The 15,622-nt window shown below is 48.5% G+C and overlaps 1 protein-coding gene across 1 annotated transcript in view; it reads right to left on the bottom strand.

Moving 5' to 3' along the window:
* Positions 1-15,622, bottom strand: part of LOC131281555 (uncharacterized) — a 69,060-nt gene that overhangs the window by 415 nt on the left and 53,023 nt on the right. Inside the window, exons 4-8 of the mRNA XM_058310900.1 lie at positions 7,786-8,390; positions 7,485-7,718; positions 7,244-7,419; positions 3,838-3,969; positions 35-925 (exon numbers count right to left, since the gene is read on the bottom strand). Of these exons, the coding sequence (XP_058166883.1) occupies positions 35-925; positions 3,838-3,969; positions 7,244-7,419; positions 7,485-7,718; positions 7,786-8,390 (2,038 nt within the window). The remainder of the gene's footprint in view (positions 1-34; positions 926-3,837; positions 3,970-7,243; positions 7,420-7,484; positions 7,719-7,785; positions 8,391-15,622) is intronic.

Genomic DNA, 15,622 nt, shown 5'->3' with positions numbered 1-15,622 from the left:
GTCCCCGTGCCCGCCCCCGCTCCCCCCGTCCCACCCGAGCCCAGCTCGCCCACGACGGAGCGGCAGAGCTTGAGCTTGGCGCAGCGCGACACCAGCTGGCGCTCCCACTTGACCGCGCCGGCCGTCGCGCTGCCCGGCGCCTCCGACACCACGCAGATCGCCACGTACAGCAGCATCTTGGAGTCGGGCTTGTACTCGGTGGCGAGCTTCAGCAGCTCCGAGTAGAGCTCCGGGCCCATCTCGGCCGGCAGCAGGTCCGGCCAGCGCACGTACGACACCTCGCCCAGGCACTGGAAGCCCTGCTTGATGAACGAGTCGGCCGCCTCCGGGCTGCGGAACAGTATTCTAACAACACCTCGCCCCTGCGACAAGTAGCCCCGGCGGGCGAGCGCGCTCAGGTGGCGCAGCGAGTCCGCGTCGTCCTTGCACGTCGACAGCACCAGCCGGCACAGGGCGGACACCCGCGAGTGCAGGCAAGCCTTCCGGTGCCGCTCCCAGTGCGCCCGCCGGCACTCCCGCGAGCAGTACAGATGGGAGCAGTTGTGGCAGCTCTTGTAGCTCCGGCGCGCCTCCGCCAGCGTGGCCGACGCGTCGCACCGCGGGTTGCGGCACTTCAGCAGCTGGCCCCCGCCGGCGCCCCCACCGTGGCCCCCGTGCGCCCCATGGCCCCCGTGGCCGGCCGCTTCCGCCGAGTCGAGCGAGACGCGTCGGGCGATGCGCGAATCCAGCGATGCGCTGAGTAGATCCCGACCACCACCGCCACTCTGGTTCGTGCTGCCGCTTGTCGTCGTGATGCTGCTGATGGCCACCGAGCCGCCGCTGTCGTTGCGCTTCCGGGTCGCCGCGTCGCCCTCACTGCGACGCCTCGCCACCACCGGCTCGATCTGCAGCGTGTGGTTAGTGCTGTTGGCCGCCGCCGCCGCCGCTGCTGCTGCTGTTGGCATGAGACACGGCGGTTAGCCACACGGCGAAGGAGGGTGAGTTGTACGGGGAGTTTGGAGCACGTTACGAAAAGAAATAAAACCCGCAGCCAACCGAGTGGCCCGGAACGAGGAAGCGTAACAACGAGGTGAGGTAGGGATAGGTTGCATATCGACAAACACAAGCGTTTACAGGGAAGGGGATATCGGACACACCGTATTGCGCGTACAAAACACACACACACGCACACAATGGTAGCATAGGAAAAGGGAAGGAAAAGGAATGGAAGGAGAGGGTTGGTAAAAGAGATGGATTTATTTTCGTAAGAAGGAAAACGACGGAAGCGCAGCACAGGACACGAGAAGAGCGAGAGAAAGAGAAAGAAAGCAAAGAGCGTAACATGAAAGCGACGTATTTTTGTTAGGCTTGTCCGATGCAATCGATCGTTTCACAGTCGAAAAACATTCAAACAATTTCATACATTCTATCAATCAAGCGTTTAGTGAGAAATTGAAAATGGTTTAGGCGAAAAATTTGCCAAAGGAACAAATTCTAACTCCTCACATCCAAGTAAGCACGCGGTTGAAGTACGGACAGTGATTCTCAAGGTGATTAAAATCAATCTAAATGGGCCTTTAGCTTATGCTAATTAGTGTGTGGCAAATTTTGTAGAACATTTATTGATGTAGTTCTGTTAAATCCTCATTATCGTAGCTTAAAATACACAACAGTTTTATATTTTGCACAAACAATTGCACGAAACCTTTACATCCAGACGATTGTAATGGAACATTAGAATACTTTTACTAATTGGAAAACAACTTATTTGAATTATGCATTTGATATTTACGTCAACTTTTATGATTTTTAATTTATTTTAAAGTTCTATCCTACATAAACTGGATATTTGATAATTATTCCCCTCACGAGCTCACGATGGAGGCGCATGGTACTTGATGATGTTATGGAGGCGCCTGGTGTTTTGATTTTCAAACGCTTTTTTCCGGCATGTCAAACCTCAGTTTTTAACGATCCGTTTTGTTAAATTTCTCACCAAACGCTTTTGCTAAAGTAAACAACACCGATACAGGGCATGGAATGAAAGTTAATAGTAACAAATAAAATTCAAGCATCTAGCTAGAAACAATGGTATTGTAAAGGACTACACTTGCTTGATACTAACTATGGAGTTGATGTACTAGGACAGACACACAAATGCACACAAGAGAAAAAAACTGATATGAAAATACAAAACCAAAATGGCTCTCTACTTGTCGCGTAGTGGCAGGAAGGTTTCTTCAGAAGGTTTAACAAAATTAATGAAAGTTCAAACCATAAATTTTGAAAATTACCAAAATTAATCTTATCAGTACGAGTAAAAAGAAAATTAACAAAAATATACATAACATACCAATTGCAGAAACAAAATACAAAAAAGGGAATTAAAACAAATTAATTCGTTCAATTAATTTTCCTCTCAAAAACACATTTCCGTTTACAGACACAGTATAGGCAGATTTTCTTCGCGGGCAGGAATTTTTCATTCCACCTGCTTCGGCTTGGTTCAGGGGTTAGTTGGAAGGTTACGATGGAAATGAAATGCTCGTTTCGACAATATTTAGCTGGTATTTCATGTAAGTCATCTATAATTTATCGATACGTACTGTTCACGTGTTTGGCTTCGCAAACCGGCGCTGACGGGCGGCTTTTGGGGCGGCTCTAAAGGTTTGCTCTACGGGGCTTTACGGAGCGGCTGGTGGCTCGAAACTAAGGCAAACCGCAACTAACACAAACTAGCGCTGGGTCGGGAGAGAGGCCCCTCCCTGGCCACCCTAAAACACGCCGCCATTTCGACAACGCACATTATCGCACTTTCTGCTAACTGCTACGTTTCGTCCGTGGGACGGTTATAAAGTTGAAACACAACACAACACACACACATACCCAGAGGTAAAACAAACAGAAGAGAATGAAAAAAAGTACAATAAAACAAGTTAGATTATGTAATGGAAGTAACCGCACAAACACAAATCCTTTAGTCGCCGTGAGCGTCCAACTTTAGGGGTAACAACTCGCTAGTGTTTCAAAGTAACCCATTCACACTTAAAACTATCCAACGAAACAACCAACATTTTTTCATGGAAGTATATTCCCTTAAAGGACACACAAGTGGGATAGTCTTTTTAGTACACAAAACGTTTTCGGAAAGGTCTAATGGCAGGCAGGCAGTACATAAGAACACACGGGTAAGAATAAAAACCACGGTTAACGAATAAACAAGACACAAGCAGAGAAGACACCGGGCTAAGCAAAAAACACGAAACGAATGCGCAACAAGCCAGTTCCGGAACCCGTTTTTCTTGAGCAGAGCGAATGGGAAAGCACTTTGAAAAGGCACGTTAAATATCCAAACTCGAACGTAAGCGTTATTAAATTCGAACTTGCAAATTGATTGAGTTGGGAAATAGTTTAAGGTAAAGAGCTTAAAAACTTGCAAACGGAACAATGGAGCCGTTTCGAGAGGGAAAGCAACGAGAAACAAACACACAAGCAAACACACTAGCAACGTGTAACACTGGACTGAGAAAAAACAAAAACCCGGATCCGAGAACCGGTTCGATTCGCAAAGCAAAGAATTCCGAAGAATAGAAACAGAAAGAGCGAGCTCTAGTAGGGGTCGGATCGGAAAACATCGAACACGGCATTCAACTAGTTTGGCTTCGGGGGCGGTTTTGATGTTTTTGGCCCCACCGGAAGCCACTAGACTATATAGCATAGACCATCGACATACGGCGCACGGAGCACACGGAGTGGCAGTAGTTGGAGTAGTTGGAGGGCGAAATGTTCTTTTTTTGTTTTCTTTGAGGTTTTTGCTTTGTTCCGGTATGTATTGGAGTAAAACTTACAGGTTCATACCTGAGGACCTGTGGGAGTCGGCCGGCAAGCCGAGCAACGAGGCGAGCACATCCTCGAGGGTGGCCGATCCGGGCGACTGGTGCTCGGGCGGAAGCGAGAACGTCGGAACTGCGGCCGCCCCCGTTGCCGACCCTGCGTGTTTTATTTTGCGACCGATCGCGTGCGATGTGGATTGGGTTAGTGGATTGATCAGTCGGGCGGGTTAGTGGATTAGAGTTACGTATAGTGTGTGTGCGTGTGTAGGTGTGTAAGTGTGTGTGTAAGTGTGACAAAACACCAACGCCAACGACCCAACATCATCGACATCACGACATCCGTTTTTTCGCGCAAACCACCCGCGGGAAAGAGACAGAGAAAGAAAAGAAAAAAGAGAAAACATTGGAAAAATGCAAAACGGATCACTTCAAAACGTGTGTGCGGGGTGGAACGGATCGTTCCGGCGGGATGGCAGCTCAGTGTAAATCCTTGTTTTAAGTATTGCGCCAAAGGGCGACGTTATTTAGAGGTTGCGTGAAGAAAACAGAAACGAATGCTTTCACCAAGCGTTGGATGATTGTAACTGAAAGAAAGAAACTTGATGACAAAAGCGCAAACGAAGCAAAGGGAGGAAGAAAGAGAGCTGAATGTAACGTTCAGCATATCCCGACGATAGGTTCAACATTTGCCACGTGAACTATTCGAAACCGCACTCGTTTTCCCATTGGATTTACATTTTTATATTTACAGCACTTTGCACCATCACTTTGCAGGTAAACCAATGGAGAGGCTATGTTCATCGATGGAATAAAAGCAAAATATTCACACACGCTACAGAACCAACATTAAGAAAGTCTTCATGCCAACGAACTGTTATGTAAACCACGCATAACTGAGCTAAAAACAAAACAAAAAAGAAAACGTGTACAGAAACCTTCAACATATGATCAAGAATCAATTAACGAAACGTAAAACCGATGGATTTTGGGGAAGCAGGAAGAAACCATAACACTAAATAAACAAAACAGCACCGCGTTCTCTTTATCATGGATATATTGCAGCTGAAAAGGTTTTTGTTTATTGTAAACGATAATAATACTTTTACAAACTATCCAAAGTTTAAATAATAATAATTATCATACGATGAAAGTTATACAAGTTAAAACTTATCAACTAAAAGCCCAAACAAAACAAAGGTGTCGTTTCGTATCGTTTGCACTTGTGTGTAATCGCTACTTGTTTGATCAAACTAAACAAAAGAAAGCATCTACAGTTACACAGGTTTCGTCGTCGTTCGATCGTGTTCGTTACTTCCATCGTGGACTACATTAAAACCGCACTACTCGGTTCGTTCTATCATCGCGTATTCCAAAAAAAAAAAAAACGTTAGAAAAGAGCGCGTCAGAGAGTATGTGGAGTGTTGTCACTATTATGTTTTGCTCCATTGAAAATTTAACGAAGATATGCTTTGCTACTTGTGTAGCATTATGTTTTGTTTGTATGTTATTGTGATAGAATTCCTCGTCCTTCTTGTTGGGGAAAGTTTTTCTACTGTGTTTGATACTAAATAAAATTCGAAGGAAAAAGATAAGCACCTCAAGCGAAACCTAACTTAATGTTGGCACTGTCAAACAAAAAAACGGATTTGAATCCCTTGCAGGAAAGAAAAAAATTTCAGAGAAAAATTATTTTTGAGTAAAAATCATTGAAGAAACAACTCGAGAAGAAAAGATTAATATCGTTGCAATTTTGAGGCACCTTAAAATTTATCACAAAATCAAAGCACGCGCGTGACGATGGCGTACAATCTTGCATCCAACGCACCACCCACGCAAACACCACTAGCGCCAATGTGCAACGCAGCGGAGGCTACGGCAACTACACGTTTCCTGTCCTTTGCTTCGCATCACCGCGTCGTCGTTGCTCAAGATGGACTTTTTGGAGAGTCCTGAATTGATCCTGAAGTTGTCGTACCTTTGCGTGTACCTAACGCCGCAAATCAAAACACTCCTTAATTTAATGTAAATTTTAAATAAGAGGAGGTGATCGGTGGCATTTCGTTCCCTGCAATACACGTTTGCGGTTTCGGTGTCGGTGCCGGTGCAATAATTTCCCGTTTCGGCGCTTCCAGTGTCTTTTGCTTTCGAGTGTAGTTAATCTATTTTGGACCAATCACTTTACATCAAACAAGAACCGTAAGGGGATACGCGCCCTCCCCAACTAGCTTGCCAGTGTTCCGTAAGTTTTCGTTCGATTTTGGTGGACAATTTTTTTCCGCTGCCTGATAAATATTCCTTTTTACAATGGCTATGTTTTTCGTAAAAAATACAATACTTGCAAAACAAACCGTACCGTGCCTTAACCGTCGGGGACAAAATGCGTTTCGTATGCAGACAAAAATTCTGCTCTTCATTACGTTCAAACAACACTTCGGTAGTTGTTCGCTTCCTCACTCGCTAACCGTTGCGCCGTCTGCTTTTGCTTGCCGGAGAGTAAACGTGTCTCACGAACCGATATTGCAATAGCAATAGGTATAAGATTATCCGCTGTATTATTGTACTGCTTTAGTTTGGTTTCTTTTTCAAAAAATCTTTCTCCAAAAACACTGATCTCTGAATGGTAAAAGTGAAACACGATTAGTTTCTCTTGCTTTGCGCTCCCTTTTTCCTCGTTTTCTCTATATACTGTGTCTCAAAACTGGAATTCGAATTTGCAAGCAACTAAAAAGTTAAAAAAAAAACACATAACCGAAACTATTGGACAATGGACGGCAAGAACCGCAAACTGACCGAATTGTAGAGAGTGCACCTTCAGTTTCTTGGTCGCTGAGCCGCTAAAGCTCACTTATCTAATAGAACTAATAGACAGCATTTGAAAGGATTTGTTTCCTTATTTAGCTTTTTCCTCCCATTCGGGGATCGCTCGTCCCCCGTGTCTCTCGCTCGATTTTGTATATGTCGTACAAAGATTACAATCTAAAACCTAACAATAGAGCCAAATATGGACCTATAAAGGGGGGTCGCTCGAACGGAGAAAACAAAAAATACAAAACTCGTCACCCCGGTTTTTCTACACGCGCGGTTTTTACATCGGTTTTTTTTCGAATCGGTCCGTCAGTAAAGATCATCGAATTCACAACACACTGCTCTCGAGGCAACGGACGGTGAGTGAACATAACAAAAAAAAGAAGAATGTCATATAATATTAATAGCACTTGTGTAGTGGTATGTAGAGTACGACGAGGGTGATAATGACGCTTAATGGGTGATACATAGAAGAAAAAAAAAACACAAATCATATACAAAACGTAACGCAACGTAAGTTCGTACCGAAGAGCGACATAGACAAAGGTGAACCGAAGGTGGGTGTTGGGCGGGGCAGGAATAAAACACAAGATACGAGCACAAGTTCTAGATCAGGGTCGACTCACCGACGCCATTCATCCCGGCGTTAAACCGATAGTGGTCACCGGCCGTTTGTTGCTGCTGTTGCTGCTGCTGATGCTGCTTCTGGTGGCTGGATCCTAGAACGGAACTATTCTCGATCATCGGCGTTTGCGGGGAGTCGAGAGGCCGGGTGCCAACAAATGAACTTTCTAGCCAACATCTAAAACGGGAGATCGAGAGTTGATTTGGTTGCTGCGGAGTCGAGTGGGGTGCGATCGGTCGTACCTTTGGCTTGGACTAGTGGATCTACTGCGTGAGTGTCGATTTGTTTGGTCATTTACATAATGTACAATCGCTGACGTTACTTCTATGATGGATGATTGAATCTCTGGTGTCACGACGGACTCCTCCTTCTGCTGTTGGTGCTGCCGGTTGCCCTTCTGCTGCTCTTTCAGCTGTTGGTGCTGTTCCTTCTGTTTGTTGCTGTTGCCCTGTTGCTGCAAAAGTGATGATGCCAGTCTGCAAAAAGAACATAGGGTCAGTCAAATGGCGTCCAAAGCGTGGGAGATCGACTAGAGTGCACTACCTTTCCGCTGGTGTCCTCGGCTGGGACAGCTTTTCTTGGCTTCTCCAGCCCAGGTAGGGCTGTCGGAAGGAGTTCCGGATGGTGCTGGGACCGCCGCCGGGGCCGCTATTGACACCCGCGCCGGTCGTGGTGGACGCGGTCGAGTAGCCGGAGATGACGCTCGCGTTGAGGCCGCCCCGGGTGAACGAGCCGCGCGTCGATACGCTCGGCGACGTCTGGTTCGAGTTCAGGTGCGACGTGGACCACCGCGAGAACCCGGTCTGACCGTGGTGACTGTGTGCGGAGGGACTCAGCATCACCGGACTACGGTCCGACCGGTGCGATCCGAGCGAGCTGAGCGAAGTGGTCTTCGAGCTCAGCCCGGTCCAGCGGCCGACGTCGCTGTTGCGCTTCCGCAGAATGCCGCCGCCGGCGCCGGCGCCCGGTGCACCGGGGGTGTTCGAGGCCGGCGAGCCGGTCACCTGGCCGGCCGGCCCGTCCTTGCCGGAGTATTGCTTGTACCAGTCGGGGATGTTCAGCCGCTGCAGGGACGCCTGCACGCGCAGCTGATGTTCGCTCAGGTTGGTGCCCGTTTCGTGCGACTTCTGCAGCTCGTTCTCCGGAGGCTAAAAAAGAAGACGAGAGGGAGCGAAATTAGTAGACATTCGAAAGAATTTTCCGACTTCCTTTGGAGTGATGAATGACAGAACCAATAAGTAAATTAGTTTACTTTAACTGGCCTCCACTTCTCTCGTTTAAATTCAATTCAGAGCAAAAGTCAAATGCAATCTAGCACGGTTGGAGAAACACACACACACAACCCCTCCCCTCTAATATGCCATACAGAATCGCTTCATGAGTATAAATTGATTGAAACGAAGCAGAACCAACTGGATGGAAGATAATGCCGCCCGGGAAGATACCCACATGTTCTCTTCAGATGATGAGGCCTTGCGATGTAGATTAATAAGATCATCTCATCATTCCCATTTTGACAACCAACTTGACTTTCGAGTGTGCTGGTGGTTTGGAATGTCATACCATCCAAAAGAAAGAGATCAAACCTCGACAACAACGAACTGTACGAACCCTTGGGGAGGAAAAATAAAGGAACACCAGCGTTGTTGTTTAGTTTGAAATCTTTTTATTTTATACTACTACTAAAATGGCGCTATTTACAATTGAATACTGTCGGTCGCTATGTACAAAAGAGCGTAAGGGTGTACGAAACTAAAACACCCAACGGTTAGATGATTTTACTGTTCAGCAAATGCCACCACCTGCGGTAACTGTTGCGCTTCGGGACGGGAAACGCCCGGACAGCTTCGATCGCGGCACACTTGCACGTCTTCACAAAGTCGGACACACGCCGCAGCTGCTCGCGGAAGAGCGGTCCGCAGTGGAACCGTTTGCTATTTACCTCGAACACCATGCGCACCACGAAGTGGAACTCGTCGACGTTGTTCACCTTGCGGGAGCGCACGCAGGTCAGCTTGTCGGCGACGTCGATCACGAACTCGACCGTGATCTTCAGCATCCGCCCGGTCGGTTCGTCGACGGCCAGCACCTCCAGCTCGACGCAGTTGTCGCCGGTCGCGTTGGTGGTCATGGCGTCGATCCGGTAGCATCCGCCGGCGATGGTGTCGACGAAGCGGTTGCTGACCGCGCTCGGCACCGGCCCGTTGATGCTGGCCTCCAGCAGGACTTGGTCGCCTTTGCCGATGTTCTCCTGCAGCAACGCGAGCACGGTGTGGATGAGGCTCAGGTGCGACCGGTTGAAGATGGTGTCGAGCAGGTAGAGGCGACTTCGGTCCGGTCCGCTCATCCGCACAAATTGCTCCGTCTCGATCAGCCGGTTCATCTGAAGCCGGTAGGTGTCATGCCGTAGCCGGTAGTGCATGTCGAGGGCGGATGGCTTCTGAGGTTCGACCTCGACCGTCATCTCACTGTGAGCCTCGGGCGTGACAGATTCAACCTGCGCAGGGCACTCTGCACTGCTGATGACGCTTGGTTCCGGGTCGGTTTTGTTTACCACGACGACATCGAACGCATGCTTCCCCAGAACCGACCGGACGTGGCTCTCCTCGAGCTTCTCTATCTGCTCGATCGCCTCGCGGACGTGCTGGTTGAAGTCGTTCCGCGTCCCATGCTCCGACCGCTCCCGGCTTCGGTACTGCAGGAACAGATCGTTGATGTTCCGCACGTAGCACTTGTCCCGCTCCGGCCCCGTTCCGCTCGTGTCCTTCAGATTGCGCTGGCTGGGTGCGCTGGCTTTGCTCAACACTTGCTGGATCTTGGGGGCCGCGTTCACGATCTTCACCACCGAGTCCGCGTGGTTCACCTGCCGGTGCGCTTCTGACGCGTCGCACGCACGCACCACGTTCGCCACCGGCCGGTTTGTCGTCTTCTTGGTGGCTTCATCTTGATTCTGCCGCTTCCCACCGGTGGCCAACTTTTTCCCGAGCGCATTACGGTGATGCGGCACCAGCGGTACTTTCGCGCCTGCCGTGATGTTCGCCTTTCCACCGTCGGTCCCGCGACGTCCCCAAACCGGGAGGCTGTTGTTTGGGCACGGAGCCTCACTTTCGAACACTCTCAGCAGCCGCTCGTTGAGCCGGCCAACGTGCCGCCGCTCCAGATCGCGGCCAGCCGGAGGTCGCACTTCCTTCGCGCGCTCCACATTCGTGTCCCACTCTCGCAGCACCAATTTGTTGCTCTTCTTCGGCTTCTCTACGATCGGCTCCACCGACGAATAGCTGCCGGACTCCTCCGAGGTGCCATCTTCCTCCAGCAGATCCCGATCGAGAGTGACGTCTTGGTCGAAGTACTGGAAGATGTTGAGGAAACTGTTGCGCTTCACGAGGGACGACGTCCCTTGCAGTCGGGTGTTGTGCGGCGCGTCCAGCTCGGCCAGCGATTCCAAGGAGCTCAACGACGACACGCTGGACGGCGTACCACCGTAACTGCTGACCAACGCCTCCGTCCCGGCGTACTGCGATAGCGACTGATAGGTACCGTACTCTTCCTCATCATAATCATCTTCCTCCTCACGCTGCTCCGTCGCTTTCGATTCCGGCCGAAGGTGCACGGTGTACGACTCTTCCAGCGAGTTGATGAACCGATCGAAGTCGGCCGCGCTGAACGAGTTCGTGTCGATGTAGTAGCTGCTGTTCTCGTCAATCATCTCGTCCAATTTGCTCTCCTCCATCCGAACGCTGCAGGCTAGACGTGCCGAGGCCATCAGTATCACTGTACAATTTTCGTGCCTCTTTCCACACGCAAAGTTCAACGCCGCACACGATTTGTTTTTCACCACCGAAAACCGAACTTTCACCGGAATGTTCCACAAACGCCTGGCGTTCCTTTTTGGAGTGTGTGTGTTTCTTCTAAAATCGCGAATAATTATGGCCAATTGTTATCGGAAAGGGTACTCCTCCTCTTCGACGTTTCGTTGGTTCGAAATTTCACTTTAATTTTGGAAATCAGTGCCTGCTTGACGCATTGCAGTTGCACGTTTGGCTTGCGAACGATTACTGAGCCGTTCGGGTGCTCGCAGTTCGTGAGGAAAGCGACTAATTTGGAGTTTCCAAACCATGCAGGTAAGTGTGGGTCACTACCCTACCACCCTGCGTACCTGCGTAGGGATTTTTTCTCTTGGACATAAGAATTCTAAACACACGGGTAGTTTTCCAAATCAGGTAATAGCACCAACCATTTTCGTTACAAATTACAGTTCCAAACCTTACCCAACTTATTTAATTCTACACAGAGGAGTTTACCAAGAATTAGCTCTCAGGTAGGGTATTCAAATGTTAAATTTCAACTCAATGATTACCTGAGGCCTCTAGTTACAGAATTGACTACTTTGGAGGTTGGATTGCTCGCTTTCATTTCAATGTGAATTTTTGAAATTATGACTTTCCTTTACCCATATTGAATTTCGGTGCTTCACTGCAACCTTTTCACTTTGCCTTGTCAATAATTTAATTTAATTCATCTGCTTTAGAATCTTTTTTGGTGAGATTTTATTTTCCAAAGCGGTAACATTTGTTTTGCCTTATTTTATAAATATTATTGTACACGCTATTTAGGGTGTCCTCGATTGGGAACAATTTTCCCCTTTAATGACCACTTTCTTTATCTCTTTTAGATTGAAAATAGCTTCGTGGTTATCGAACATAATAAACAAATATTTAAGTTTGTAGGAACGAGGAAAGGAAAACCGATTCGACATGAAAATTAGTCAACAAAAGCCATAGTTGCTACGTGTCAATTCGGCATATGGTCGAAAATCGGTGCCCAAACCAGGTCAAACAATAAATCAACCAATTTGCCATATTTTTTTTACCGAAAACCGAAACATAAATCAGTCCACGATCGATCGCACCGGTTCCCCATCAATATGGCCGCCGGAAAGGTCAACGGTTTAAACGAAGCGATCCATCACGGATCCACCCCGGAACCATTTTTCCCTTCGGCCCTCCACAGAACAACGGATTGATAAGGTGCAGCAAGGTGGTCGTATCATCTTGGGCCGATCCGGCGTGAAAAAAAGGTTCGCCGATCGGACGATTGGATTGATTGTGAGCAAAACAAAAAAAAACGAAAGGGAAAAGCATCGGGGAAACTAGGACATTCCATGAGCCTTCCGATGGGTGCGTGCAGGCCCCATCCATCGATCGATATTCGACTTTTTACTGCTTTCGGTCGGTTGTTGCACGTCCACTTGGGTGAAGTGTAAATGCTTTCCCGGATGGACGTTCCCGTGGACATTATAGTGTGACGTGATCCATCGGTTTATGGTACGAGTGGCGTTAAAAAAGAAGGAAAAGGTAGAGAGAAACGCACACTCTGAACAGCAGAATGCACCAGTGAGTCGAAAGCATCGTAATAAACCGTCTGGAAAGACTCAGGGAGTCGTTTCTGGAAAGAACCTAGAAGCGAACGCATCGGTTTAGTTCTTTTTCCATAAAGGACGATGTTGGTTCTGCAACAACGTCGCAAAACATGGCGTATACCACGCTCCGACGCTAGTGCGCCATCAGTAGTTCGCCAGACATTCTGTCGCATAAGCAAAAAGGGAGCAAAAACAAAAACCCCGTGACTACAATCTCGAACACTAACACGCAATGTATATATCTCGGTACATTTCGGAGGGCACCATCAAAAGCATCATGGCTTCGCAGCTCGAAACAAATTACTCGCAAATTGCCTCGGTGTCCTGCGCCTCGGAGGATCCGCCGATATACAGGGGAGTTGTAAACACGCTCTCCATCCGGCCGTCTTGTCGTCCTATGTATATGACGTACATGTAAAACCCGATCTGCTCCGCATTCGGGTGTCGAGTGAAATTATATTATTCTTGATTATCGTACGCTCGCAACGGCTCGTGTCCAATTTGTGTGCAACACCTTCCGCACGATACAGGGGGAAAAACAGCTGAAGCCGAAGGGAAACTTTCCGGCCGACCAGCGTGACAGTTTGACATGGCCGTCCATTTAAACGTCCACCTGGCTGGCTGGCTGGCTCGAACGGGCGGGCGGGCGGGCTGTAAATGTTCACGATGTAATTTAAATGTACCTCAGGGGCGTATAATTTTCCATCTTCCAGCGGCGTCGGAAAAAATAAATAAAACACACAACAACTCGTCGGGTGATCATCCTCCAGCATCCAGCAGCAACTTGGCAAAAGCGGACCTCATGGATGTTGTGAAACATATGTGCACCAGATTCCGCCATTGTTTTCCACCGACAATGGGTTTGCTCATTAGGTCTGACACATTTTCCTCTGTTTACAGAAGTCGCAGCCGAGCAGCGATGCTTTGCGCGTTTGCTTTCCCAAGCCATTACCAGCAGGCCCGGCCTACGGGGCGCACATTACCCTTTGCTGTTGCTACTATTTTTGTTTCTATTGACAAAAACTGAGCGAGAAAAAAAAACTACAAGAACCGGGACGACAGAAGGATGGCCCGAGACTTTTCCAGCGTCTGCTCTTTTGGACGGCGCCCGGCCGATCGTTCCGGTTGGCAGTCGTTTTCCATTTTAATGTACCTCGGGTTTTGTGGCGACTCCAGTGTTCCAGAGTCGGGTAGAACCCGGTGATCCAGGACATCGGGTGTATCCCGCGGGGTAAGAAGCTTGCTTACGTCACTGGTAAAGGAGTGCCCTTAAAGGGGGAAAAGCACGCCTGTTTTTCCATCGGGAACGCACCACTTGAGCCCGGGTTATAGTTTATGGTGCGTTTTTATGGCAGCAACGGAAAAGAAACCCTCCAGGGGTAGAGAGATTGTAATGTGCAGATTCCCCGGAGCGATTGAATAAAGAGACCCGCTGTGGGGATTGGTTTGTTCCTTTGGGCAAGTCGTCAACCTCGGGTCTTGCTTTTCTGGCGCTACACTGAACCGGCAGTTAAATTTTCCTGGACAAAACCGACACTTGCGGATTCGATAATACTTTTACCACACAATTTTTGTTTCCTCCGACAGTTTTACTACAGATTGGGCTCGTCACACTCGATCGTTCCAGCCTTTGCAAAACCGCGGTACTCACCTAAAACGAAACAAGAGAGAGAGAGAAAATCGAAACGTAAACATTAGCTCGTTTTGGTACCGCAAAGCATATTGCACACGAGAACGGAAAGGAAAAATCCTACATTAACTTCATTACTGTACGGTCCAGCATAAATTATTTACAAACAACGGCGGCGTCGGGGCCGGCCGGGCGGGAAATACCAAGAATTCCGCCCCATTGCCAACCGCAACGATGGAGGTCCACACTGGGAAAAAAAAGGCATCCCCCGAAAGTTGGGCGTTGTAAACAGTCTGGCGTCAAACATCCGTCCGGGAGTTTTCTTCACGCTGATGGGGGTTTTTTTTTGCTTCCGTGCCACACCAAGAGACGTGGTTTACACACGCTCGCTTAAGCATTAGTTGGCCGTCGTGAACGCATACACGGAAAAGAACAACCCGGACGATGTTTCGCCTTCCGATTTATGTAATCCGGGCCCTGCGTGTCAAAGGGTGAGAGCATGGACGATACAATTGCATTCGAGAATTGGATAGAAAAGGGTCGAACCAAGGGTTGTGGCATATTTATGACTCGAATTTCCATTGCAATGAACCCAGCAAAACATCAAGGGTACATTTTACAGAAGTAGAAAGTGAAAATTGGTCAATTGTGCAACGAAGAACCCGCTTGAATTAAAGAAAACTAGCCAACTCCATTGTGTAACGGTTGACGCCGGTACTGTTTGGCTCTGAACATTTTCAACTTTAGCAACTTTCACTGCAACGCAACTGAGAAAAAAACAACCCAAACCCAAAACCCAAAGCCCTTCGAAGACAGATATCATTGATCGGTTCGGAAACATTATTCAACAATGCGCCAAAAGCAAACTAGACGGGCGTGAAGAAAACCACGCGGGCAATCACGTAACCGACCGAGTTTTCCCCGCCCCCCGGGTGCCGGGTGGAAAACCTTCAACCACCTTCTCTACCAACCCACCGCCCAACGATTAAGGGGGATGATTTATTAATTACACGCGAAACACGCGCGCTCATCTTGGCGTGCTCGCTTCTTCGACGCCGAAAAAGGTGACGTACACGACCGGGCGCAACACACGCAAGCTGAACCGAGGTTCGTCGGCATAGAGCAACCCCCCCTTTTGCGACCGGCTTCATCCCTTTGGGGTTCCACCCGGTTCGGGGAAAATGCAGCCGGATGGTTGCATAAACGATTACAAGTGCTCCGAATCACGCTAGCGATCGCCAAGAATTCGTTGAAAGACGTTGGAAGCGTGGCACGGATGACCATCAGAATAGTTTCTCGTTGTGATTTTAGTTGGAATTAGATGAACCGAT

This window comes from Anopheles ziemanni, chromosome 2, assembly GCF_943734765.1.
Source record: "Anopheles ziemanni chromosome 2, idAnoZiCoDA_A2_x.2, whole genome shotgun sequence".
NCBI classification, from domain to species: Eukaryota; Metazoa; Arthropoda; class Insecta; order Diptera; family Culicidae; genus Anopheles; species Anopheles ziemanni.
This window is presented reverse-complemented; position numbering and strand designations above follow the sequence as displayed.